The sequence below is a fragment of the Psammomys obesus genome, unplaced genomic scaffold (assembly GCF_907164565.1).
Source record: "Psammomys obesus unplaced genomic scaffold, mPsaObe1.curated_primary_1811, whole genome shotgun sequence".
NCBI lineage: Eukaryota > Metazoa > Chordata > Mammalia > Rodentia > Muridae > Psammomys > Psammomys obesus.
Window position 1 is genome coordinate 4,307,494 of NW_026592510.1, and position 27,286 is coordinate 4,334,779.

A 27,286-nucleotide genomic window follows, 5' to 3' on the forward strand; every position below is an offset into this window, starting at 1 on the left:
AGTCTTCCCCAGGGAAGATCATGCCAACTGATTATCCAGTACTAGATGGTCAGCCCTGAAAGCATATACATCCAAGTAACGTTATACAGGATGGGCAGGTTGTATTTATGTACATAGGAAGGTATATGTACATACATATATGCATGTAACTACATTAATGAATAAAAGACCATGAGTTTGGAAGAGAGGAGAAATGGGAGGGGGTTGGGGAGAGGAAATGGAAGAAGAGATAATGTAATTATAATCTCAAAAATTAAAAGAAATAAAATTTTAAAAGTTGTACTGCTTAACAAATGAGTTAAAAATAAGTTCCCAACAATCAGGAGGTTAAGGCAGGAGGATTAACTCAAATTTCAGCCAGCCTAGACCACAGAGATGGACATTAAAAGACAATGGTGAAGAAAGGAGAGGCAGAAAGAGGAGTGGAGGCAAGAGGGGAAGGAAAGAGGAAGAGGAGGAGGAGATAAATCCACATTGAAACTCTTTTAAGTTAAACCAACTAGAGAAAACTTCAAAATCTACTAGAAGAGAAAAGGGTTATGTAAAAAGAAATACTTAGACCAGTAGTGGGCATGCCATCAGCAACAAATAAAAAGAGGACTGATGGTTTTTAAAATACTCAGGAGAAGCTACAAATATCTTGCATTGCATAGACTTTCCTTTTCTCTTCCTTCCTTATCTATCTATCTATCTATCTATCTATCTATCTATCTATCTATCTTGATAGTGGTGATTGATCTAAGGGCTTCAGGGTTGCTAAAAAAGTCACCTACTACTGAACTACAACCCAGTCTTATCCATATCACTGTACAAAACTACACAGTGCCTGGTCAAAACAAACACCAGAGGACTCTTTGGACTTGCTAAAGAAGAATGCCAAGATGGTATTCAAGCTCATAGTGTATCTGACCTTTAGTAGAGTTTTTTTTTTTTTCCCTGTAGGCCATAAGAGACATTAGGGTTATAGTCCTGCTGAAGATGCCAACCACCATCAAGATGTAGATAACTAAAGCAAGGTAACTTTGGAACAAAAAGTCACTTCCTGTCCAGAACACAACTGTGATTACTGATGTGGAAGCAATCACTCGTGGGGCCTCTGGGTGAAGCCAAAGAGAAAAGATTCACATCCTCCACTGCAAAGACTTTTCAAAGGGACTTGGAGTTCTTGGTCCAAGTTCAAACTCATCAAGGTAGCCACCGGATGTTCCCACACTCAGTTTCACCTTGAAAAGCTGGAGACTCATTGCTGAACTGTACTGGGTTTGCCTTTCTGCTGTTCCCAACTGGAAAGTTGAACAGGACAGTTCAGTCTCTCATCCCTCAGAGTGCAGTGGGGGCAAACACCCACACCACTCAATTTTCCTTCCTAAAGGCACTTTTGAGACCACAGTGGTCAGATCCCTTAAAGAAAGCAGACATGTGCCAAGCTAAAACACGTAGATGGCATTCAGGAGGCGGCACAATCTGACTTGGTAGAACAGAGTCCTGGGAGAAGAAGGCTGTAATCTACTCAGAGGTTCACTGGAGTCTGACAAATGGGCTCCAAGAGCCAACCGAAGAACAATCTCAAGTGAAAGAACAGCTGCTGATGAATGTAAGCAAACCATTTCCCAAAGCTAACTAGCTCATGGATGGGAGATGCTGGACTTGTAACCCGACAGAGAAAAGCTATCTCGTGTGACACTCCCAGAAAGTCCAGCGTTAGTCCTACAGCCATCTGACTGTAGAGTGACAGTCATTTGGGAGGCCTTTACAACAAAGATGAAGATGAAAATTATCTTCTGCTGTCACCATCGTCCTTATGCGGCCACTGGCTCTATGGAATGTGGATAACCCAAAATGAGATGTGCTTAACGTGTGCTTAAACAAAACACAAGATAGAGTTTTAAAGCTTTGTGGGGAAATATAAGCCATATTACTGATAGTGATTTATTTTGATAGGGAGGGTTGCTTTGTTTGTGTTGTTGGGGACTGAATACGGCCTTGCTCTACAAAGCTGGTCTTCCAGCTCTCAGACTGATTATATGTGCTAAAATGCCAATACTTGGAAATATTTGGTTAAATAAAACATACTACTCTAACTATTTTTTTTTCTTTTCTTTCCTTCTTTCTTCTTCTTTTTTGTTTTTGTTGTTGTTGTTTTGTTTTTTGAGACAGGGTTTCTCTGTGTAGCCTTGGCTGTCCTGGACTCTCTTTGTAGGCCAGACTGGCCTCAACCACATAGCCATCTGCCTGCCTCCACCTCCCTGAATGGGGATTACAGGTGTGCACCACCACTCCCAGCTGTAACTAAACAATTTTCAAAACAGGAAATGTTACCATAGGAATGATAGGAAAAGAGGATTGCTTTTTCAAATGCTGATTTAAGATGGGGAGAAGGGCACCTTCCGCACAAACCAGATGCTCAAAGCCTCCTTTGATTGTTTGCTATGGTAAGCTGTGAGCCACAGTCACACTTCCCCTATATACTGTTTCTATTAGGCTTACTTTATGTGTCTCTGTTAAGTAGCTTCCAATAAATTTAATTGCAACAGCTGTTGCTTTCTGCAATGACTGAGTTCAAATAATATTCTTAACAATAGGAAATACATTTTAAAGGCCTCTTGGGGAGACAGAGAAAAAGAAAGAAAGAAGAGACCTGGTGGTTACCAAGTAAATAGTAGAGTATTTGGATTTCCTCCTTTTAGCTCACTTACCAAAAACAAAAACAAAAACAACCCCTTATTAACATTTCAGTGCCTCTTGTACAATCCTGTTTGACAAATAACTGTATACTGTTTGAGAGTATTTTTTGGCAGTAACATCCATGGAATGAACCATTTACAAGGCTTTACAAAGGAATTTCCTCCTGAAAGGTCAAAGCAACCTTTAACGATTCTTTGAACAGGTAACATTTAAGCTGTCACTAGAGTAAAGGAAAAGAAAGTAACAAGTGAGACAACAGAGAACTAGAAATGCAAAAATGATAATTTAATTTAAGTAAACGATTTTCTCTAATATACATTCCCATATACAGAGGAAAATAACTGTCCATCAGTGAAAGATCTTTAGGTAGCTGCAAGCATTTGTCTTCATTTATAAGTCTCCTCAGTTCACAGTATGTGAGTATAAACTCAAACACTGCAGATTCCAATTCACATTTAACACAACTTTCATGAGGTTTGAATGTAAAAATAACAAAACCAGATCCTGGAACCTGCTAGTCATTTTACCCTTTCTGGTTACTAGCTGTCATTTGCAGGCAAAGAGAACAGACCCGGAGTTGCCAATGGCAGTCAAGTAGGTTTTCATTTGGTGTCTGTCATTGAGGCTCTCAGTGCTCTTTCTTCTCTCTCTTCATAGCTGGAACTGAAGTAGTTTTCACTCAAGATGTCGTGGTCTTTCATTTTCATCTCTGATGTCCTAAACTGAATGCTCACTGTCCTGCCGGACGATGGCCTGAAATCTTTCAGCAACAGTGCAACAGTGGGCTCTTTTGAGACCTTTAATGAAGGCGTGATATGCATCCTTCTTCCCATGAGACTGATACCAGCACTGAAGCAGCTGGATTTTCTGCTCAGCTGTGTCTTGGATATGGTCATTCTTGATCTCGTCTATCTTTGTCTCAGGGATCTTATTCACCCGAGCAAATTTTTTAACTTGATTTATAGTCATTTGTTCAGCAATAATTGGGAGGTATTTACTCAAGTTATCATCATCTGAAAAACAGAAAACAGTCTCTGGAAATATCTTTCTAAGTGGGATTCCCATTACTGAAGCCTTGTTCACTTCTCACCTTAAATTTCATAGTACAGGTGAGTCCTGTAGGTTCAAACAAAGAAAGCTTGAGCTGTACATCCAAGCTTCTCTAGCTTCCTCTCTGAGCTGAACATGATAGATGACATATTTGTCTTCTTACCTCATTTATGAAATCAGAAGCTTTAAAAAAATATCATCTCTAATGCCTGATAAAGATTTGATGGTCAGACCCACAAACTTAAAAGGTCAGTTCAGCCAATCTCTGAGTCACAGGTCAAAGGACAAGACCAAAGGAAATTGGGCATGTTTTGCAGCAGTGAGAACATGTTTAGGGTTTATGTTTCCATTCGACTTGGACATCAGTTTACAACGAGTCCTGTGATATAGCTAACTGATAATGAAGAAATTTGTTCTTAAGCCTCTTGTACTATACTGTCTCATCACTACCTGATTCATTTTAGACTGTTATAAATTTAAACTTTTGCTAGAACTGACAGTTCAAATAACAGGAAAGTCTAAAGTGCCACTGAAATTCAAACATTTCAATCTAAAATCTTAGAGTCTGTTCTGATTTAGGCTTATTTTGACAAAGAAAGCCACTTCTGTGCATTGTGGGTATTTAATATTTATTGTTGATTTATCTTTCAGTTAATCAATGATTATTCCTAAACCAGCTGTATACCCAAATCACCACACATAGACTGGTATTTATTTAACTAACCTAAAGCACAATGCTGGGCAATAGTCATTCCATCCAAGCCCACATAGTTTCTTACTATTCAGATTTCACCCATTATACTTGCTTTTAGTCATATCTTAGGTCTGGTCTATCTCTCCAAGTGGTCCCAAGACCTGTCCTGCTGATTCTCCGCTCTCCCGTCCTGGTTCCAAATCTTGTCCTCCCAACCTCTGATCTTCCCTCCTGCTTCAATGTCCCACCCTATTCTCTCCATTGCACAACATTGGGGCTGGTTGTTTAATTGACAATATAGAGAACAAATGGGGGCATATTTTCACAAACTTGAGACAGGTGATGCTTATTCTAAGCATCACAATGCAATGTCCAGATTGAAACCAGATAGTGGGGTAGAGAAATCAGCATTTGAATGAACAAGGATAAATTGTATACATTCCAAAAGAACATTATACCAACATCTGTGAAATAAAATAATAGAAGGACTTACCTCCAAAATTCATTGGCACATTTTCCTGGGAAGAACAAAAAAGAAGCAGAGAGACACATGCATATTAAATGTCATTTCATTCTTTCTAAATCCAGCAGAAAATATTATACGGTTGCCTGTTAGGTATACATATTTAGGAAGCTAAACTTTGCAGTAAAGATGAGTCTTTCAATTTTAATTCGGGAAGGTTCCAGCCTCCTCTGTTAGATTAACTACATTAACTCCATGGCCAGATGGAGACAGCCATACTATGGGTGTTAAGTGGATTTTAAGGGCAAAGTCTTTATTATTAGGATTTGTAATCTGAGTCCCATTGGCTTTGGCCAATGGCCTTTCTGTGAAAACAGCAAGAGGAAATGCTGCACTTTGTATATTTTTTCCCCAGCTCACGATGGCTGGCCTCCATGTTCCTTCATTGCTCCTCATAGCATTTGTATAAAACTACCAAATATTTATTTTATTCTGCAAATACCTTTTGTAAGCCTTCCTTCCAAAATTCAACATTTTCAACCAGATAATAATATGCTTTGAGACCATTTAAAACTATCGATTCAATCTGTTTCCTTACATTTAATCCACCTTTGAGAAAACAATACAACCAATCCAGCTATACCACGTAATCAGATTTTTACAAGGTAACTTTGATGCACAGCTTTAATCATAGCCTGTGCTCCTGAATTGTGTCCCTTGCCCAAAATAATGCATGAGTGCATGCGTGCGGTGATAACACAGTCTCGTGCAGGCATTCCGTGGATGCAGGCCGTAGGCTGACTGTAACCTTGGCAACTAGCCACTGTAAATGATGAAGGCAACATGTAACTACAGGTTGATTAAATCTACTGGTGGTTTTGAGTGCTTTTCTAGGTCAGTAAGGGTCAGAAAACAACTTGTTCCCTTGTTAAACTCTGGTAAAAGAGTCTTTAACAGCAAGTTCCATGTTCCTTTCCAATATCATGCTTTCTTGTGCTGCTCAGTAGACAGTGCGGATGCTCTTCTATTTGAGGAAGAAGAGGACAGGTCAGATCCAGCTCCATCTAGACCCAAATGACCATAGAAGGTAGACACTTTTGTATAGCAGCCCGCAAAAACTAACTACTAAATTAGCTGTGTGCAGTGCATTAATTCATTGTTGTTGTAACCCGCGCTTGGACAGACACATACCTGTATTAAAGAAAGTGCTAATGGTGTTTTGTCTTGTTTTGTTTTGTTGTTTTCAAGAAAGATGATGCACATTTGGATACTCACAGGATTTGAGGTTTCAGATTCAGGGTCATCATGGCTTCTTCTCCAGTACTTTTTATATAACACTGAAGGATCAAAGAGATTTCTGTCAGACTCAAACGTCATTCTGATAGGAAATCCTCACACTAAAAATACTGAATTGACAAGACAGTTACTTGTTCTAACAAAGAAGGAAAGATCAGAAGATTCTGACTCACTGAAAGTTGGTGTATCTCATCATCGCTAGGCTTTGACATGCTTTTCCAGCTTTCCCTTAACTACTGACATTATTAAGGAATCAAACATTTGGTCATAGGTTTTAAGTTAAAGACACAAAATAAGGAGTAATTTTAAAAATAAATAAACCGAAAATTAAGTAAACATTAAAATAAAGTTTGTGGCGGGAGGGCAGAGACTGAGGTCAGGTTCACCGTGTGCCGTACACACTCTGCCTGGCTTTCCGTGTTTTCCCAATGGGCACAACAGCTACTTCTCATGTCACTCCACCCCACAGTTTGAACAAATTTAGGACTTACCAAACAGTATTACCAAAACAGGGATGATCATGATCAACAACAGCAACCATAGGAGACTGCTGGGGCCTGGGAATATTAGATATTTTATATGAAATTGTGCAGTTTTTAAGATAAAGCAAAGCTCTGTTCCTTCAACCAGTAATAAACCAATGAGCTTTCATTCTGACACGTGGCGATGGAGGCGAGAAAGGAACGTGGTCATAAAAACGAATGATCACCTTTTCCCTTGCATTTAGTATTGCTGGTTCGTGTGCACTCTTCAAGGACTCCATGTTCACACCTAGGGGGGAATGGCAGAAGAAACTTAGGAGGCTGAGTAGACTCCTTTCCTGTCTTTCAAAGTGCATTACAAATTAGGGTTTGTTTCATTTGTCCTTTCATCTCTGGCATTGTTTCCTCTCAGATATTTCTAGATCACCATCCAAAGTTGGTCCAACCTAAAGACTGTGATTGGGCTAGAGAAATGGCTCCAGGGTTAAGAGTCCTGGAAAAAATCAGAGTTCAGGTCCCAGAATCCACGCCAAGCAGCTCACAGCCACCTGTAACTCTGGCTCCAGGGCATCTAACAGCGTCTTCTGGCTTCCCCAGCACTGTACTCACGTGCATATACCTGCATCCCCATATTTAAAAAATAAAAAACAAAAATCTTAATGATATCAAGAGTTTTAAAAGCAATAAACTACTGATATACAAAAGAAAGGGATAAACAAAAATAAACTCTACTACATTGAATTCTTAGGATACAAGAGCTTAAAATAAACTATTCTTAAAATAACCTACAAGAACAATTTCAGGAAAAAAAAAAGTCTTATAAATCATTAAAATAGCCTGAAGGTAGACACTGCCTAGGATGTTGGCCAGGGTCCCAGCAGGGAGTAACCAGGATAGTCAAGAGGCACTTGTGGGATTTTCTTCAGCTAGCCAGACTCTGACAGTTCACAGCCAGCCTCTTCCTGAAGCCTAAGCAGGTTGAGTGTGAGCGAGCAGCTAACCTCCAGGAGCTGTGACAGCATGGAGATAATTACACTATCTACCTTTAAGAGTGCCAGTGAGAGGGAAACTAAATCTTGAGCATAAAGTATACAGAGCTATTATTATGTTATTTTGTGGCTGAGTTAGCTACTTCCCTACAATCCTCTTATCACTTGCCTCTTATCACTCCCAGACACTTGGGGCTAAGAGAGGGGAGCAAGGGGAGCCAGACAAATGATTTTCTTAATAAGTAAGATGTGAAGTACCATGTCTCTGCTTTTTAGACCTATATGATGAATGCCCAGAAGATTCCAAAAATGACTTACAGTTTTAAGGAATGGCAAGGAAATAGCAGTCCTAAACATTCTCTACGAAACCAGCCTCTTCCAAAACACAAGCTACTTTTCTTTCAGTGCTGGGACTTGATCCCAAGACCTTGAACATGCTGGGCAAGTGTTCTGCCACTGAAGTGTTTACCTCCCCCGCTTTTGCAAAAGTTGTGTTTGTAAACTAGTGTGATCCCCAGGTGTGTGAAACTAATTAAATATTCTTCGAATTTCATAAGAAAACTGAAATTCAGATAGCGCAAGTAGTCGGCTCAAACTAGCCCAATTAATCAGCAGAGTGAGCTGTACAACCAGGTTTTGTAGATCTGAGTCACAAGCAAGCCCTTTAGCATCAAGGCAAGGTGGTTATCCAATTCCCCTCCAGGCTCTTCATCTTCCAGGAGATATGGGAGCTTTTTACGACTCTTCAAAGCTCTTGTTCTTTGCCTGAGCATACTTTCCACTCACTCGTACCTGATAATACTGTTTATTGCCTCATCAAGACTCCCATCTTTCATACTGTCTCAAAAGGTCTTCCTGCATAACTTGCATCACGCTGAGCACAAATGTCTTATGGCTGCCATACACCAAAAAAGTATTGACATGCAATAAGCATTTGTTTGTTTGTTTGTTTGTCTGTGTGTTTTTTCTGTTTCGTTTTGTTTTTGTTTTTGGCTGTCTCTGCCTCTAGAACCAAAGCCTTGATGACAGTCACGTGTGTGTCCCTCATTACAAACAAAAGCAGCCAGCAGTGTCAACTTGAACAGGAGGGTTTTGCTAATATTCAGAGACTGGAAAGTGCTCAGTGACATTCGGTGCTGACTGGTGGTAACTGAGCGAATGGTGGAGAGACAAGAAGAGACCTCAGTTCCTAGCTCTCATTAAGTATGACTCTTCTCTAGGAAAGCAGGACCTCCTATATATGATAGCTAGTGTTTTATGCACTGAATACTAAAACTTACGAGACGCAGACTTCACAGTGTTCACAGACAGAAGTATCGCAATAGAAGCCTTCTTTGCATCTGCACTTGGTATTCTGGGTTGGGGTGCAGTTTGCTTCCACTTCTAAACCTAGAAAGCCAGTTTATAAAGTTTTAATTGTTGCAGTTAGTTAAAAACAAGCTATGAAAATAATGACCAGGGACTACATAGATTTATGTATTTCTTTTTAGATTTATTACATATTATCAACTGTTACACTATCACACTTTTAATAGCAATGCTCACTAACAAAAAAGGCAGTAACAGCTTAAAAGGGCCAGCAACCATTTAGTAGAGCTGTTAGTGGATAGATAATCCAGAAAGGCAGGCAATCTTCACCATTGCTTAAATGGCAAATCCACTCCTTTGAGAGCTTTGCACCATAAATACATGGCCTGGAAAGCATCGATGTCTTAGAAATTGTCATGATCTTTGTAAGGGTGGAGAACTGCTGAAGGAAGACCTCAGACTCAAACAGTATGTAAAAGCAAAGAGAGCTTATTCTCTAGAAACAACCGGCATGCAGGGGTCGACCAGTCATACAAAATGGTGACCCTGAAGTGATCTCTCAGGATCTTTTAAAGTCTTTAGGAGAATTTCTACTGCAGCTACATGACTTCAATTAAAATTGGCTGATGCCCATGGAGGCTATGTGACTCCAATTGGGACTGGCTCTCACTTTTGAGAGAGAGAGAGATAGGATTACCTCATAGGGACTTTTCTTTGTTTGTCTGTCTGACTTAGTTTCTGGCTAAATATTGGGCAGCCATTGATTGGTTGCTTGTCTTCTGTGGTCTCTGAGAAGCCTTTCTTGGAAACCAAAACCTAAGGCTTAACATGGAGGCCTGATTCAAAATGGAGTAGGTTTGGTCCTCTCAATCATCATCATCATCACCATCATCATCATCTTAGCATGTTGTAATGCTGCATGATAAGCCCAAACTAGACTTACTCAGACAAATTTTCAGACTCCACTTGGAGATTCTGGTTTAATTGTGAGTTAAGACCTAAGTATTAGTATTTCAACAGCTTCTTGTACAACTTTAATGTATACCCAGGGTTCCACATCACTTCCTTACCGTCTGATTTAAAAGCTTTATGCCAAAATAAACAAATAAATAAAACGCTTTAAAACTTGATGTCCAGAGTTTTCTTCATATTAAACCTTATGATAAAAAACAAAACAAAACAAAACAAAAAAACTTTTAGAACTTGTTGCCCAGAGTTTTCTTGATGGCTGTTCCGGTCATCTTTTTGTTGTGTTGCTCATCCTGGACTTGAGAATAGATTGAAATAGCTACAAAACTCCAGGTCCCCAAGTAGAATGATAACGACAGACCAGATCCCTACAGGACTACCTCTCCACATCTTGGGTTTCTTTGTACAGCTGTGAACAAGAACCTCAAGACGTTTTTAAAAAGGTAGGAAAAAAAATAGCCTCTATGAGTGGCTTGGATTGCAGCTGGTGCACTTACTCTCATCCAGTTATTCAGTCCTTTGCTTCTATTTGGAAAATGGCTGAGAAGTGATTAAAAGTGATTGCTATCTTATGCTGTGGCTCCACAGTACCCAGCTAACCTCATTCTGCTTCTTCCTGTATTCCAGCATGGTACCATAGTAGGTCCCGATCTCAAATTGTATCACGTGTGGTTCTACATGAAGGACCAGGATTGGCCTTTATGAATTGCTTTCTTAGTTACATACCATGCCCTCCATCACAGAGTGCACATCTTCTGCATTTATCAGAGTAATGCTTTTTGTCCATGTACTCCTTCCCTTCTGTGCATGGATAGCAGATTGGTTTACTCCCATTGCCTGTGCAGCGTGAATGTTTTCGTTTACCTATTATGGAAAAAAGAAAAAAAGAAAAAATAAAAGCCATTGAATTTCTGGAGCTGGAGGCATGCAAAAGCATGGGAAGTATGCAAGGATTGTAATAAAGAATTTCAAAATCAGGGGTTGTTGTCTTAGGCTGATTATATGCAAATACAATGGGAAAGACAGATACCTGTTGGGAAAAAAATCTTATTAAGAGCCAAAAAGCAGACAGAGATACTCCCTTCCCCCTCCCCCTTCTCCACCTGCAGCAGGCTGGGTACTTGGCCCTGGGGTTATAAGAGCAGGAGATCTGGACCTGCCCTTCTCCAGTTACAGCACCCTGGAGAGCAGGCCCTGCACCTTACCTGGGCAGCACAGTAGAACTGACCCTGATGGTGGGAGTGCTGGCATAAGCATGCCAGAGCTGGCCCTGCCTCTTGTCTGCTGTGTGGCAGCATGGGCAAGGGAAAGATACCTTCCCCATCCTCTCCTCTTGCGACCTATGGCAGTCCAGAGAACTGTCCCTGGGGTCATCAAGCCAGGAAAGCTATCCCTACCCCCAACCTGCTGCAGCACCTGGCCCTAGATGTGGGGGTTGCAGGACAAGGAAGAAACACCCTCCTCTCCTCCCTTGTCCCTCACCATGTACAGCAGATGGTAGAGCTGACCCTGGGTTTATGGGAGTGGGAGAACTGGCCTTGAGCCTGCAACACTTGAGGCAGCAGGGTAGAGACAGCCCTGACTTCTGGAGGATTCTGGTGAACTGCCCCAAGGGAGGGCATGAGAGCTGGTGGGCTGACCAGCTCAGATACCTCTCAGGCCCAGATCAAGGCTTTGAGTTGGCCCACCCCAACATCTACCTCATCATTGAACTGCTGGAGTGCCTGAAGGGATCGGTCCTACAGATCTGAAACTACAGGATCTCCATGACATAGGGCAACAAGAGGGTATTGGACAGGAGTCCCAGCGAGGTCCCAATATTGATAGAGTAGCAGAAGCCAGAGGCCTTGTACCAGACCAAAGGGTCATTGCAATGAACGTTTGCACTTAAAGAAGTATGGACAAAAGAGAATGGCATGTGACACACTGGGTCTTTCTCTGTGGTGGAGTTTTCAAGGGTGAAAAACAGATTACGAGGGGAAGAAGAGATGAGTGGGACTTGGGTGCATGATGTGAAATTCACAAAGAACCAATAAAAAAAATTTTTTTAAAGCCAGAAAGCCTTCCAAAACAAAAGGCCAAACACTATTTTTATAAAAGTAGGATAATTAAGCTAGGCAGTACTGGCCTTTAACCCAGCACTTGGGAGGCAGAGGCAGGTGGATCTCTGTGAGTTGGACAGTCAAAGTTACACAGAGAAGCCTTGTCTCAAAAACTCAAAAAATAAAAATAAAACAATAAAAAAGTAGAATAGTTATCCATAGAAACGAATGGGGAAAGGGTCAGTTTTCTCTGAAGGGAAGGAGAAGCTAAATGATGAAGGTTGTTTTCCTTGGCCAAACAAACTCAGTTTGTTCAGATTCTTATTTTGTTTCCCAAAGTCCTCAAATTCTGGTCCTAGACAATGCAGTTTAAGCAAAAAAAAACACTGGAAGTTTCTAGAAGTCTTGATCAAAATTTTAGCAGCTGTGAAATCTTTGACAGAGTGCTTAGTGTCTGTGAGCCTAAGTTTTTGTCATGCAAATGACCAAGACTTCTCTGTCATTACTATCAGAACCGTGCACATGCCACCAAATAAATATTTACAGTTTTTCTTCTCTCCCCTTTCTAGCTCTTTCCTGCTTAGGAACACAGTACTTTTTTTGTAGACAAACAGAAATGTGAATTTCCAATAAATTTTGCTTATTATTTGTTATTATTGCAAACAATTTGAAATAATATTCATATTTGCTTTGATTTATTAAAATGAGTCATTCTATTTCTATGACTAAACATTATAGAACAATGCCTTTTGGAAAGGTCTCGAACTTAACAAGTGTTTATTAAATGCCTATATTGTGCTAGGGATTTATAGGAGCTGAAGGAAATCCTGCCGAAAGTCTGACAGAAGATTAGTCTCTGGGCCTTCACCTTCCTCTTCTCAGGCAGATAGCTAAGTGGCAGCAAGTGCAATAAAAAATTAGTGGCAGTTGGCAGTGAATGTGGAGAAAGGGGGCTGCCAAATATGCAGGGAAGTGTACCAGAAACACACAACTAGCAAATGCAGTCTGTAAAGGTGTAAACAACAACTAACTGTAGCCACTAAGGGCATAAACGTTCATAAAAGACAAACACAGTCAAATCTGCTCAACATGCACAAAACGGCAAATGTAATCTATGCCGCGTTTCCTAGGACAGGACTCGGTGAATTACCTCATAGGATTCTTGCTGATGAGACACAATACTTACCGACGAGTCAGTTACTAAACGAAAATGTAGATTGCAGTCTTTTAGTAAACCAAGTCTATTTTAAAAAGTAAACAGTGAGAATCTGGAGAAAAATTAAAGTGGCACATCAGAGCCATCCAGCCTTAGAGCAGTATTTTAGGGGGGCAGGGCAGAAGAGGCATTGCATTTCCTGCAGGTGGCATGATACTGCTGTTTAAGTGAACTGAGATAGCTAAAGAGCTAACTTGTAGAGTATGCCTCACTTTATATGGATACAATAAACCACAGACTTTTTTCTCTTAAGTGCACACTTTAAATTTACTAAAAGACAAAAAAAAAAAAAAAAAAAAAAGAACGGTTGTTTTCCTGAACATAAGATTTCAAAATGTTTCATTTTCAGATAGCCACACACATGCTTCTTCCAGAAAATTTGAAAAAGATAGGAAATTATTAAAAACTACAAAGCAACTACCTTGATATATTCATTGTTTTATTTTGTTGTCTTCCTATACATACGAATACACTATAAATATATACACCATATATACACATATATATATGCAACAGATAAGTATGTATTATATATGTATATCTAATAGGAAATGCACTGTTGAATTCATCCTATTGGATATCAAGATGTGATGAGGATTTTTCAAGTATTTAATTTTCATTTATTATTAAATTTTCTGTACATGTCTATAGTATATCTTAATCGATCAAAAAATTCATAACTGGGACATCATGAAACTGAAATGCTTCTATAAGACAAATGACACCATGAATCAGACAAAGCAGCAACCTACAGAATGGGAAAATACTTTTACCAAGTCCATATCCAATAGAGATCTAAAATCCAAAATATATTAGGATAGATCAAAAAACCAGATAATCCAATTTAAAAATGGGGTACAGATCTAAACAGGATTCTGGACAGAAAATTTTTAAATGTTTGAGAAACACTTAAGGAAATGATCAACATCCTTAGCCATTAGAGAAATGCAAATCAAAACTACTTTGAGATTCCATCTTACACCTGTCGGAATGGCTAAGATTTATAACACAATTGAAAGCTGAGTACTGAGATTACAGGTGTGCACTGTGCCTTTTATTTGATGATGGGACTGAGTCCAGCGCATGCCAGACAAGCTCTCTGCCATATAAACCAAAGCCTTCCAGTGTAGGCTTTGCTTGTTTTTGTTTTGTTTTCCTTGGCTTTTTGGAGACACGATTTCTCTGTGTAGCCACTGCCATTCTGGTGAGATCTGGAGCAAGGGGAACACTCGTCCATTGCTGGTGAGACTACACACTTGTACAGCCACATGGCAGTTCTTCAGAAAACTGGGGATCAATTTACTTCAAGACCCAGCGATATGACTCTTGTGCATATACCCAAAAGATGCTCCACCATATCACAAGTATACTTGCTTAACTATGTTCACTGTAGCTTTATCTGCAATAGCCAGAATCTGTAAACAATCTGGATATCCCTCAATAGAGTACTTGATTTTTTTTTTAAAAAGTGGTACATTTACACATGGAATATTAATCAGCTGTTAAAAATTTCATGTCATCATGAAATTTGCAGGCAAATGTATGGAACCAGAAAAATCATCCTGAGTGAGGTAACCCAGACTGAGAAAGACAAATATGGTATGTGCTCACTTGTAAGTGGATATTAGCTGTTAATTAAATGGTAACCAAGCTGCAATTTACAGGCCCATTGACTTTAAAATGGAGGCCTCTAGGGTAAACACATGGACACATGGATCTCCCTGGGAACGGGAAATAGAATGGATTTTTGCAGGTGGACTGGGCTGGGTGAGCAGAAGCAGGAGGAATCAGCTTGTGGGCGGGGAGGAATGGAGGGAGAGAGTGCAGGGAGAGAGAGCTGGGACTTGTGAACATTGGCATGGAGGTGGTGTGGAAGCCTAGAGCAACAGACAATGGATACTTCCTGGAATCTCTGAGGGCGACCTTAGTGAGGACTCCAAATGATGGAGGATATGGAGCCTGAACTGGCTATCTTTTCTAGCCAGACAAGGCTTCCAGTGCTGGCACTGGGTTGCATTCAGTTGAGTTATTGGCTGAGGGGGATCTCATGGAGATTCTTAAACAAGCCAGGCGGAATCTAGGACAGAGAGTCCCTCTCCAAAAACTTGACAGATAGGGTCCCATTGCCAAGGACAGCATCCACATATTTCATTGAACACAGAGAGGTTGAGCTGGTACTATCACGGGCCTTCGCCCCAATGTCCTAGTCTCTTTGGCACAGGAAGGTACTCTGCAGGCTACTGAGAGAGAAACCTGGACACCAACCCAACTATAAAACCATTGACTTACACGTATCCTGCCTGCGGGGGCAATGGTGGCACAGAACTTGTGGAGTAGCCAACCAATGTCTGGTTTAACTCGAGGCCCACTCCATGAGAGGGAACCCATACCTTACACTGCCTACATGGCCAGGAATCAGAGACTGGGCAGCCCAGAGACCTAGGGTAGAACCAAATAAAACAGGCAAAAAAAAATATATATATATATATATATATATATATATATATATATATATATATATATATACACACACACACACACACACACACACAATGCTCTCTACTGATATTCTGCTATACTCATAGACTGGTGCCTTGTCCGGCCATCACCGGAGAGGCTTCCCCTGGCAGCAGATGGGAACGGGTACAGAGACCCACAGCCAGACATTATGAGGAGAAAGAGTCTTCATTGAGTTTCTTCCCTTGGAGCTCAGAGAACCTCCCTCAGGAGTAAAGATTGTAGGATTCATGGGGAATGGAGGACACCAGGCAAACATGGCCTTCAGAATCAACTAAGCAGGGTTCATATTGGGTTCATAGAGACAGAGGAGGAAAGCATGAAGTCTGTACGGGTCTGCACTAGGTCTGCATATGTTATGGCTGATAGCTTGGTGGCTTTATGAGACTCCTAGCGGTGGGAGCAGTGGGTCTCTGACTCTTTCGCCTATTCTTGGGACCATTTTCCTCCTATTGGGTTGCCTTGTCTTGTATCTTGCGTTGTGATGTTTGGTTGTTGTCTCCTGGAGGCCTGCTCTTTTCTGAAGGGAATAGGAAGGGGAGTGCATCTGGGGAAGACAGGAGATGGGGGAGTGGAAGGAGGGAAAACTGTGATAGAGATGTATTATATGAGAGAAGAATCTATTTTCAATTAAAAATTTTCTATTTAAGTACACAGTATATTTTAATCAATCAAAGGCATCGTTTCACATATGCAATCACTGAAAAAGTCCATTTATTTTTATTTTAAAGAGTCTCTAGATAAGTATGTCGATCATTTGGCCCAGAGACAAGTTATAGACTCTTTTCACTTAAGTCACATCCATAATGCATCACCCATGGTTTCCGCTTAGCCTTCCTATACCTCCTTCTCCCATTCCCTTCTTTCTAATGAAAAGAAAGTGGAATCACTCCAACAGTCTATGAATTCCTGAATGTCTCCAAAATATTCAGCCTCATTTTCTTTAAGTTTCTTTTTTTGTTTTGTTTTGTTTTTCAAGACAGGGTCTCTGTAGCCTTGGCTGTCCTGGATTCACTTTGGAGAACACGCTGGCCTTGAACTCACAGAGATGCACCTGCCTCTGGCTCCTCTTGTGCTAGGATTACAGAGGTGCACCACCGCACCTGGCCAGCCTAGTTTTCTTAAAAATAAAACTTGTCATTTCCCGATATTTGATATTCACGGATTTATATCACCACTAACATTACAAGTTACTATCAGATCATCAATGCTATAAGCAGATTTGAAACTAACTTGAATGCTGATAAGCCTAAAATTCAACCAGAGAGAAGAAAGATAGAGAGAGTATTAGAAGTGTGTTGAATGGCAGCTGGGATACATTAGTGAAGGGACTGAGAAAAACCTTTAACACAGCCAGAATGACAGCAATTACTAAAAAAAAAAAAATCACACAACTGAGGGTTGTATTAGAACCATATCAAAAATGCTGATGCACTTAGACTTTGATTGATACAAACTATTCAAGCCTTTTATTACTCCAGAAATCTACCCTACATTGTTGGGTATCAAAGAGAAATGCCATACACACAATATTTTTAACTTTAAGGCACTTTTCTGTAAATTAATCCATCACTGTGTCAGCAAGTGAAAACATTGTCACATGGTTCTCAACCCACATTCCATTTTCCTTCTTAAAAGTTTGCACCACCTATACCCCACAGTGGTCTGAGGGCCCTTTATATCCAAACACCAGGCATGACATTTAAAATGCAAACAAGATAAAATTAAAGTAAAAGCACACAGACAGAAATTTTAGACACCTTAATGTGCAAAGTACATCATCTGAGAGGCTAATGACAAAGCCCAGAGAAGCCTTTTGGAGATCTATGGCTATTGTCTGAAACCTGTCAAACAAACATATGTACCACTAGCTCAAATTCTTACCCTCCCAAGGCATGTGAGACAGCTCTGCATTAGTATGTAACTGTGGTCAACACCAGAGTGGAAACTAAGTTTATAAAATTCCTTTTTCCTTTGCCTCTCATTCGCTGGTGCTTGAAAGTGTTCCAAACTGAAATTGATTTGCATCACAAAATAGTGATTTTGGAAAAACTGTTGGTTGCTGTTCACTGCTTCTTAGGTTCATCTGGTTATTCAGCTGTGAAATGCAAATGTATTTTTGCAGGCCTCAGTGCCTAAACAGAGCACTTTGGAGACTGACTGAAGAGAAGAGCTGAGAAAAACCTCTGAGGGTGGAAGTCCCTTGCTGAGGGGAGCCCCAGAATTAGTCAGGCACACCCTGGTTAGCTTTGAGAAGACTTAGTCTTTTTAATCCTCACAAATGAATTTTCCTTAGCTCATGAGAAACAGAGCTAAACAGACAGCTCTTCTTATTTCAGACAAGCATGTCATCTGTAAATTGTGTTTCTTCAGAAGCACTCCAGACACATATGATACAGATGAAAAAAAAATGTATTTGGAAAATAATTTTATAGTTCCCTCCCCAAGCTTCTTTGTATTGCTATACACTATAGGACAGTCAATAGCTGTATAACTGTCCAGCACATTCTTACATTTAGGACATCTCAATCCCTCACCCTGATTCTCAGGCTCATCTGTAGATACTTCATGTGACCTACCAGGATGGCATGGTTGACAGCAAAATTCGCCATCACGATATAATCCTTCTGGGCAGCCAGTATCAATTTCACGAACATTCCTTCTCAACTCCAATGGCACAGAGAAGCTATCATTATCTTGGGTATGAATACTTAACTGGGTTCCAGCAAGCACCTGTGAAAGAAAAGCATACTAAAGATCTGAGTGATTTCTAAACCAAGCAATATGGAAAATATGGATCACACACCCAAAGTGACTGAGTGACTGGATCTGTCTACAGGCTAAGCCAAGGCATGCTGATGACTGCCAAGAGAGGGGCACCCTGTGGCCTGGTAGGTACAACCACAGGTTTTTTTTTTTTTTTTTTTTTTTTTTTTTTTTTTTTTTTTAGCCCACACTAACTGGTTCCATGCCTGGGGAGTGACAGAGAGGGCAGGGACTCCCATATTGTCTCCCAGTGCCATGGCCATGTGGAAATACCCTCTGCCTCACAGGTCTGTAGTGATAATTAAATGGAACCAGGCATTTGAAGATTTCAGCACAATGCCTGGTACCTAATAAATATGTTCCCTGTAATTGGTAGCATTACTCTTACCATGAAGTTCCAATAACAAAATAAAGGGAAAAACAAACTCAAAGCAGATAGAGTTGGAAGCCTGGTTTCTGCTACCAATAGTGACTAACCTTTCTGTGGTGTAATTTCCTCACCTGTTAATGAGACTAGTATTTTCTGTCTTTAAAAGTCAATCATGAAGATAAAAGAGGGCCATTCGATCAGATTGGTACTTACTCAGAGAGTGTCTATGCTGCCTTCTTACTATCCAGCCACGGAATCAAAGCTATGATCAATTTTTCACTGTTTCTAAGGATACAATAAACTTTCCATTAAATCCATAGGGGGCTCATCACCCTTGTTCAATATAGATAGATAGATAGATCTAGATATATAGATAGATCTAGATATCTATATCTATATATACTTTTTATGGAAAACAAACCTTTATATCTATGTCTAATTCTTTTTTTTCTGAAGACATAAACCCATAATTCCAAGTAAAATGATTTTCAATTTATTTCTGTTAGCTTCAGAGTTGGAGTTACTTGGGAAAATAAAAAATAAAATAGGTATTAAAGCACTTGGAGGTAACATCTGCATGATTCCTTTCTTGGGATTTCTTGCCCTTCTGTGGTGGTTTAAATAAGAATAGCCCCATAGACTCATATGTTTGAATACTTGGTCAGCACAGGGTAAGTGCTTTTTGAAAGGACTAGGACGTGCAGCCTTATTTGGAGAAAACAGGGTTTCAGAAGTCCAAGCCAGGGCCAGCAGTGTCTCTCTCTTCCTGCTGCCTGCATTTCCAGATGTAGAACTCTCAGGTACCTCTCCAGCACCATGTCTGCCCGCATGCCGCCATGATGACAATGGATTAAACCTCTGACCAAATGAAATGCTTTCCTTTATAAGAGTTGCCATGGCCATGGTGTCACTTTGCAGCAAAAGAACACTGACACCCTCTAAACATAAATGTTTGTCATTCCTTTTACATACGTATGATATATAGAGAACATTATCGGTCATCAGCTCTTTTAGCTACTACTTCTGATTTGGTTTCCTGTGTTTTCCTGGCACACAATGGGTTGACTTTACTGGCATTTTTGAGCCAAGAGAATTTAATGTTCTGTAGTCATTGCCACAGAAGCCCCCAACTCCCTCTCAGCCTTCCTTTCTTCACCAGTAAAGTCTATGACCCATTCAGGCCATAGGGTACCATGGGACTTCCGGCTGAGAAGAAGGGAGGAAGTGATGAAGCAGCCATGTTTTCTCCTGGGATAGACATATTTTATAGGGCGCCTCTCTGACATCCAGACTTCTAATAGGGAAAAGTGACACCAAAATATCAGAAAACACTTGACAGGTGTTTCTTGCTAGCAAAAGGTACAGCTAGGATGTCTCTAAGGTTTTCTGGCTCCCAGGAGAGCATTCTTTCCCTTGTACTCAGAGATGAGTGTGAGTGTAACATGGGATACTAACATAGAATATGACTGATTTTCTATGCTTGAGCAATTATGTGCAAAAGACAATGAGAAGTGTCACAAAGGTGAGAAGAATTGAGCCTAAGTATGCTGGCAGCACCCCCAAAGTATTGCCACCCCAACCCAGCAGACACCTGTTAAGCCAAGTTGTGATAACATAAATATAAATACAATAAACTATTAATGGAAAATAGGTTCCCAAAGGAGGATTTGCATAAAAATTGGTTCTTTATAGAAAATAACATGCATGATGTTTCATACTTTATATTTTCATGACCTTTTTTCCCCCTTTGTGGTGCTGGGAATTGAACACAGGATTTCATGGAGGTCTAGTGAGTTATCAGACACTGAGCTCCATTCACAACTTATTGCTTTTAAAAAATAATCAAATCTGTGCTATTTTTTTCTAAGACGGCTCTAACATGGAAGCTTAAATAAACTGTATTTACTGGCATCAACTTCTCTTTTCAGAAGGCCAATTTCTGTCTCCCTCTTTCTCAGCAGCAGTAGTTAGTGTGCTAGTTCAGTTGATGCCAGGCTCTCGTTCAGACTAGATAGTCATCAGCTATGGTGACAGAGCTGTGGGCACTAAGGAATAGTAATTTATTTGGAAATATATAAAAGGTTTAATTGTCCAAACAAGACAGGTTTTGCACCAATTAAATTCTTATGGCTCCTTAGTGTCAAAGTCCTATTGGCCAATGAGGGATGAATTATACCATTTGACATTCCTGAAATTGGCAACAGGGGAAAACGTACAGACTAGGGCTGAGAGATGGCTCGGTTGGTAATGTGCTTTGTGATATACAAACATGAAGACCTGAGTTGGATTCTCTAGAACCCACATACCAAAGCCACATGGAAGCACTAGGGAAAGGGAAACAGGGTAATTCCTGGGGCCTGCAGTCCAGCCAACCTAGGTGAATCAGCAACCACCGGGTACAGTAAAAATGTTTCAAAAAATAGGTGCAGAGTGACTGATAGAAATAGCTAATGTTGACCTTCAGCCTCCACACACACTCAAGTATACACATGGGCAGGGTGGGGAGATCTGAGAAAGAAGGAAAAAGAATTCTCAAGTCAGGGAAGTCTCTGAGAAGCTAGAAGCAATCCATAAGTCCTACTGGTAACGATAATCAAAATGGAGTCTAGGCAGCCACCTCGAGGAGGAGCATTTCCTATCATCAGCCACACTGGTTGCTGCAAAGAGTAATGTTAGCATCAGTCAAATTGCTTTTCTTCCTGTCAATTCTGGTTTTTTTGTTAGAAACAAACAAACAACAACAACAACAAAAAAAAAGGACACAGATTGAAACTCAAAGACAGGGTATTTTATAGGGTTGGGGCTAGGGCAAAATGACAAATAGAAATTACTCAAGCTTCATGCCCAATTGTATATTCATGTATGTGCAGCCTGTCCTTGATATGGAAAATTCTAACTAGCAGCTGAGAGGAACTATGTGTGCATGCCCTCGGTTCCTAGCCTAAAATGGTCAAGTAAACAGAGCAGGACACCTTACACTTATAGATTGTTGCCACTAGTGCTTTTCACAGAAAAAATATGCATATATTCTACCTTTGGTGCTTTCTAAAATGAAACAATAAATAAATAAATATACCTCTCTTCGATACTTCATTTTGCTTTAGTTTTGAAGTCCTGAGCTGGAAACCAAAACTCATCCAGGGAAGCCTAGTAGTACCGGCTTACAACCCTAGTTACTCGGGAGGCTGAGGCCAGCTTGGCAAATTAGGGAGACCACCTCAAAATAAAAAAAAGTTGCTTTTGTTGTGGTTTATGAGAAAGGCCTGGAAAGGCAGCTCAAAGGTATCACCTTTGCCTAGAATGCCTGAGGCCCTACTTTCTCAGTACTGAGGACAGGGAAACATTATCTAAAATACATGCAGAATTGAGAAATATGAAATCTGTAATCAAGACAAGTAAAGAGACACAAGCCTGCCGGCAGGTGGTATCCTGGCAACAACCTCCTTTCAGATGTGGTCACACACTTCAGAGATGATGTCTTCCGGAAATGTGCCTTACTCAGTACAATATCAAGGAACGGTGTCAGGTGTCAAAAAGAAAGATGGTCTGAAACGCCTCTCATGACAGTTTGCAGAGGCAAGGCAAGCCACATTACACAGTTTGCATTAAAAAAAAATTGTTTTGCATTAACTCATCTTTGTAGAATGCAATGATCTAACTGAAACTGTTTAGGCAGAGACTGGGGCATTTCAACTATAACAGAGCGGGAAACCCACACAAACCTAAATGTTCTGAATAGGTTTTTGGTTTTGGTTTGTTGTTGTTGCTGTTTTGTTTGAGAAGCAGAAAAAAAATCATAAAAAGAATTAATATAGGAAAAATAGATGAGCTATGACAAATGACAGGAGGGGAAAGAAGGAAATACAAAAGTTATTTAAATAGACACCTTTCTTAAGGAAAACATTTTAAAGTCAGAGAAACCTTGATAGTTTACTCCACAGAGGACATATTGAGTATGCAAATGCACTGGTGAGTACCTACAGTATGATAGGCATTGCCCGGTAGATGCCTGGGAACAAACCAGTGGAAAGAAAAATTTTCTTTTCTAGCATTATTTATATATAAGTGAGTGCATTTGTCACCACAGAAATAGAAATCTATCACTAGGGGTGTGTGTGTGTGTGTGTGTGTGTGTGTGTGTGTGTACATATGTACATATATGTGTGCATGCATGCAGATGAAGGTATTAATTTTAAAGAACTGGCAATGTCAGTCCTCAGAACAGATGGTATAGATCACCAATCAGAAAATCTGTATCTCAAGGCCTAAGGCAGTCTGGGGGCAGACAACATTCTTACTGGGAAAATGAGCAACCTGGTGTTCCCTTATTAAAGCATTGAACTGACTAAATGAGGTCCACCTATAATATGGAGGATTATCTACTTTGTTCACAGCCCATTAATTTAAATGCTCATCTCAGGATACATGCAGAATGCCTGACCAAAACTCTGGGTGCAAGTTGCCAGAAAATATCAACCATCTCTAGGGAAGAAATGCTTAATAAATGAGGAAAAGTAATGGGTCTGTCAGAGAGAAATTTCATTTTGCAAATAAGTAAAGGAAGCTAGGAGGCATAGGGGTTTGAGGAGTGAGAGAGTACTCATTAAGAAAAAGTGGTCTCATCTAGGGGAAAACCTGCCATTATTCTGCTAAAGAACATAGCAAGCAAATGACTCAATGATATTTCGCTATACCCATTGCTCAGAGCATCTCTCAACCCCCATCAGAGCAGACTTTCCTCGCAGTAGATGGTAATTAACACAGGGATCCACAGCTGGACAGTGTTCAGAGTGACAGACGGTGGGGCACTAAGTGCTTATTGGGATGTGTTCATCCAATCCTGTTCCTCAAGGCTAAGAAATCTATGCAGAAAGATTACAGGAGCCAGAGGTGGTACATAACTTCAAGGAAACAGTGTCTTCTAGGCACAGGTCGTGCAGGTCCAACCCAGATAGATGAGTCCCAAACTCGGAGGGAGAAGTAGACAACGGGGTCCCAACCCTAACCAAGAAGTTCTTTGCAATTGATACCCACTAGCAAAGGAAAAATCATTTTTAGAAAAATCGAGTTCCAGGGCAGGGCTGGCTCTATGCCCAGGAGTAGCTGGTCAGAACAAAATTAATTCCATGTTTTGTGGTTGTCAGTGTTGATGTTTATGGCCTTTTGGGCATTTTTTTTTTGTCCTCTTAGTTTTTTGATTGGCTTTCATTTTTGTGTTTCTGTGGGAGGTGTTTCGATGTTTGTTTGGAGAGAGAGAAAGAGAAAGAGAGAAAAGTTTTTTAATAAAAAAATAAAAATAAAAATAAAGCTACTAAGCAGTCATAGGCCTGGTGACTTATAAAGAAGAGCCAAGTTAGGTTACTAGCTTTCTAGGGCTCCTGATCCACCAAGGGAAGAAGCACTGGGTGCTCGCTGACACAGTGGGATTCTGTATCCCTCATGCTGCACACTCACGTACAACCCTGGAATGTCAAATTAGAAAGAAATCATGGCCCCTGCTAAGCTTCAAGCCAGATTTTATAAGTGGATCTCCTTCGGCCTAGAGATGTGTCAGCAGTTAACATCCATACACTGCTCTGTCAGAAAACCAGAGTTTAGTTCCTAGCATCTAAGTCAGACTGCTCACAAACGTCTTATCACTTCAGTACCAGGAGATCTGCTGCCCTCTTCTGGCCTCCATGGGCACCTGCACTCATGTACACATGTCAGCTCACAAACAAATAAAAATTAAAAATAAAATAAATCTTTTAAAATAGTATTTTAGTCTGCTATGCTTACAGAGCCTACCTAGCACAGCTGTCCTCCAAGAGGCTCCACCCAGCAGCACATCGAAACAGATGCTGAGACTCACAGCTAAACATTGGGTGGAGTGCAGGGAGTCTGGTGGAAGAGTTGGGGGAAGGATAGAAGGACCAGGAGGGAACAAGAACTCCTCAAGAAGACCAGCAGAGTCAACTGACCTGGGCTCAGGGTAGGCATATGGAGACTGACCTACTAACTCATGAAGATGCATGGACTGGCCCTAGACCTCCCACATGTAAGTAGCAGATGGGCAGCTTAGTCCTTATGTGGGTCCCCTAGAAAAGGGAGCAAGGGCTATCTCTGAAATGAACTCTGTTGCATGCTCTTCAATCACTTCCCCCAGGAAAGGCTGCCTGGCCCGGCATCAGTGGAAGAGGATGTGCTCAATCTTGAAAAGACTTGACGTGCTCAATTTTAGGGAGTTGGTTTGTGGGGAGGGCTATCTTTTTCTGGGGAGAAGGAGAAGGGAGATAGACGGAAGAGAGTGGGAGGAGGAGAAGAGGAGGGAGGGGGCTACAATCTGGATGTAAAGTGAATAAATAAACTTAAATTTAAAAAATAAAATAAATACATAAAATAGCATCTCCTTGAATCTTTCACTACCTACAGATTTTAATATTTCCTGCAAATCAGAAATTTTGTTTTTCTCTCTCCTTTCCTGAATTCTTTATGAGTGTGTGTGATGTGAGAGCATCCACCTTTATTTATACAGCTCTTCCCCCTTGCCTGGCCCCTTTCAGTCCACTCACATACACCACCCCGTCAGCTGCAGTAAAGTACTCATGAAGAATCATTACTGACTTAGCTGTAGCTGGTTAGCATTTGAGAAGTGACCTTCCCAAAAGTCCAGACTTGGGAGTGGTTAGCAGAGGACCCCAGTTCAGCACTTCTGCTGCAAACCTGGGCCGGGCTCTGATGTATATCTCTGAGGATTTCCTTAATTACTTTTGCTTCATTTAGGCACGCTAACAATTGTTTTCAGACAACTCTGGACAAAAGTCAGCCTCTTAGTTTTATGGGGGAACCTTGAAAACAAAAACATGTGGGGAGGAAGGGTGCATTTTGAAAGGATTTCTCTCAGACCCAAAAGTCAGCCTATTGGGGGAAAATGTAGGAGGACCACCAAAGCCAGGGCTGTGGCTAGTATGGAAGCAAAGCTAGCCAGTGAACTTCAGTTGGCCAGTCCTCCCTCCAGACGGGGCAGCATTTCTCTGAAGAGCCATGGCTGTGTGGCAGCGTGTCCGGCAGAGCTGTGGATCTGGAATTCAGACACAGGAATCTTCACATGTGTTCCCTTTGGGATTCCCAAAAGAAAAAAACTGCGGGCACCTGTCCCTGTTACCAGGTTATAAGAAACACAGAACAGTGGGCACTTTGTTGGCCTGAAGCATGACGGAAAAGGGCTTCTAGAGCCACTCAAGTTGTCAACAGAAGACACGTTACAGGGATGAGCACACCCAGAAGGCCTGGCCTCTGCCTCATGGCATGCCACCATCTAGGCCAGGCTCACCACACCCTCTCAGAAAAGGTCAGTACTCAAGGGGTAACAAGACAATGACAGGAAGAGTGACACCCAGGAGACTGAAGTAGACTACCTACTGAAGAGCTTGGGCCTCCTGGTAAAGAAAGAGAGAAAGAAAGGAGAAAGAAAGAAAAAGAAACAAAGGAAAAAAGAAAGAGAGAGAGAGAAAGAAAGAAAGAAAGAAAGAAAGAAAGAAAGAAAGAAAGAAAGAAAGAGAAAGAAAATCACTTTTCTTTTTCTGTTCTCAGGTTCAAAACAAACAGGAAAAGATTTTTTTTTAAAAGTGGAAATTGGGGGGGAAAGGTGTTGGGTAGTGAAAATGTCAGCCCTCTAAATGGTAAGAATGAGTTACTAGATGCCTGGCTCAGCCAGACTGTTGAGTCGGCATCAGACTGAACACAGTCTGTAGAGACACAGTGAAGCCTCAGCTCCATTGTAACCAGTGAAATGAAAAGTGACTTACTTCTAGTCAAAGCCACAAGGGCGTCGTCTCCTTACACTATGGTGTAAGACCACAGTAAAGTTATTACAGACAAACACAGCTATGCTTTTGGTCTAGAAGCTGAGGAGTTGGGAAAGCAGAAAGGAGAGGAAGAAATGGATAGGCCTGAGCCAGCCATAGCAATGCACAGTTAATTTACAATTTCAGCTCCAGAGGAGGTTGAAGCAGGGGTGTCACCAGTTTGATGCTTGCCTGGCTCCTACATGCAGAGACACCGTTCAAAACGAGGGGAAGGAGGAAAAGAAAAACAAAAACCAAAGACAAGAAATTTTCTTTAAAGAACCACACATCAAAGATTGAATAATGCTGGCTGCCGAGTATGACTTCATTGCACAATAGCAAATGAAAAGAGGCAGCTTTGATGGTAGCAAGATTGTATTAATTCTAAAGTTCTGCAATGATTTCTGGTTTGTATTCGCGATAAGATTCGGAACCTGCACGATAACAGTAGTGAATCTGTTATCAGGAACCACCTATCTCAAAGATGAAAAGAGTTTGTGTTTGAGTGAGTAGCATTTGATCTTTCATAAAAAATTTGGTTTTTTTTTTTTTTTTTTAATGGCAGTCCTATCAGTTCACTGAATTAAGGATCCTAAATACAGCCTCTGTTTAG

At 40.7% G+C, this 27,286-nt stretch overlaps 1 protein-coding gene across 1 annotated transcript in view; it reads right to left on the reverse strand.

The window, feature by feature from the left end:
• Nucleotides 1–2,949: 2,949 nt before the first annotated feature.
• The window catches only part of Fas (Fas cell surface death receptor), a 32,747-nt gene continuing 8,410 nt past the window's right edge, over nt 2,950–27,286 (reverse strand). Inside the window, exons 2-9 of the mRNA XM_055613712.1 lie at nt 18,291–18,444; nt 10,663–10,800; nt 8,940–9,048; nt 6,898–6,959; nt 6,680–6,745; nt 6,168–6,229; nt 4,923–4,947; nt 2,950–3,698 (exon numbers count right to left, since the gene is read on the reverse strand). Coding sequence (XP_055469687.1) covers nt 3,403–3,698; nt 4,923–4,947; nt 6,168–6,229; nt 6,680–6,745; nt 6,898–6,959; nt 8,940–9,048; nt 10,663–10,800; nt 18,291–18,444 — 912 coding nt within the window. The 3' untranslated portion in view covers nt 2,950–3,402. The remainder of the gene's footprint in view (nt 3,699–4,922; nt 4,948–6,167; nt 6,230–6,679; nt 6,746–6,897; nt 6,960–8,939; nt 9,049–10,662; nt 10,801–18,290; nt 18,445–27,286) is intronic.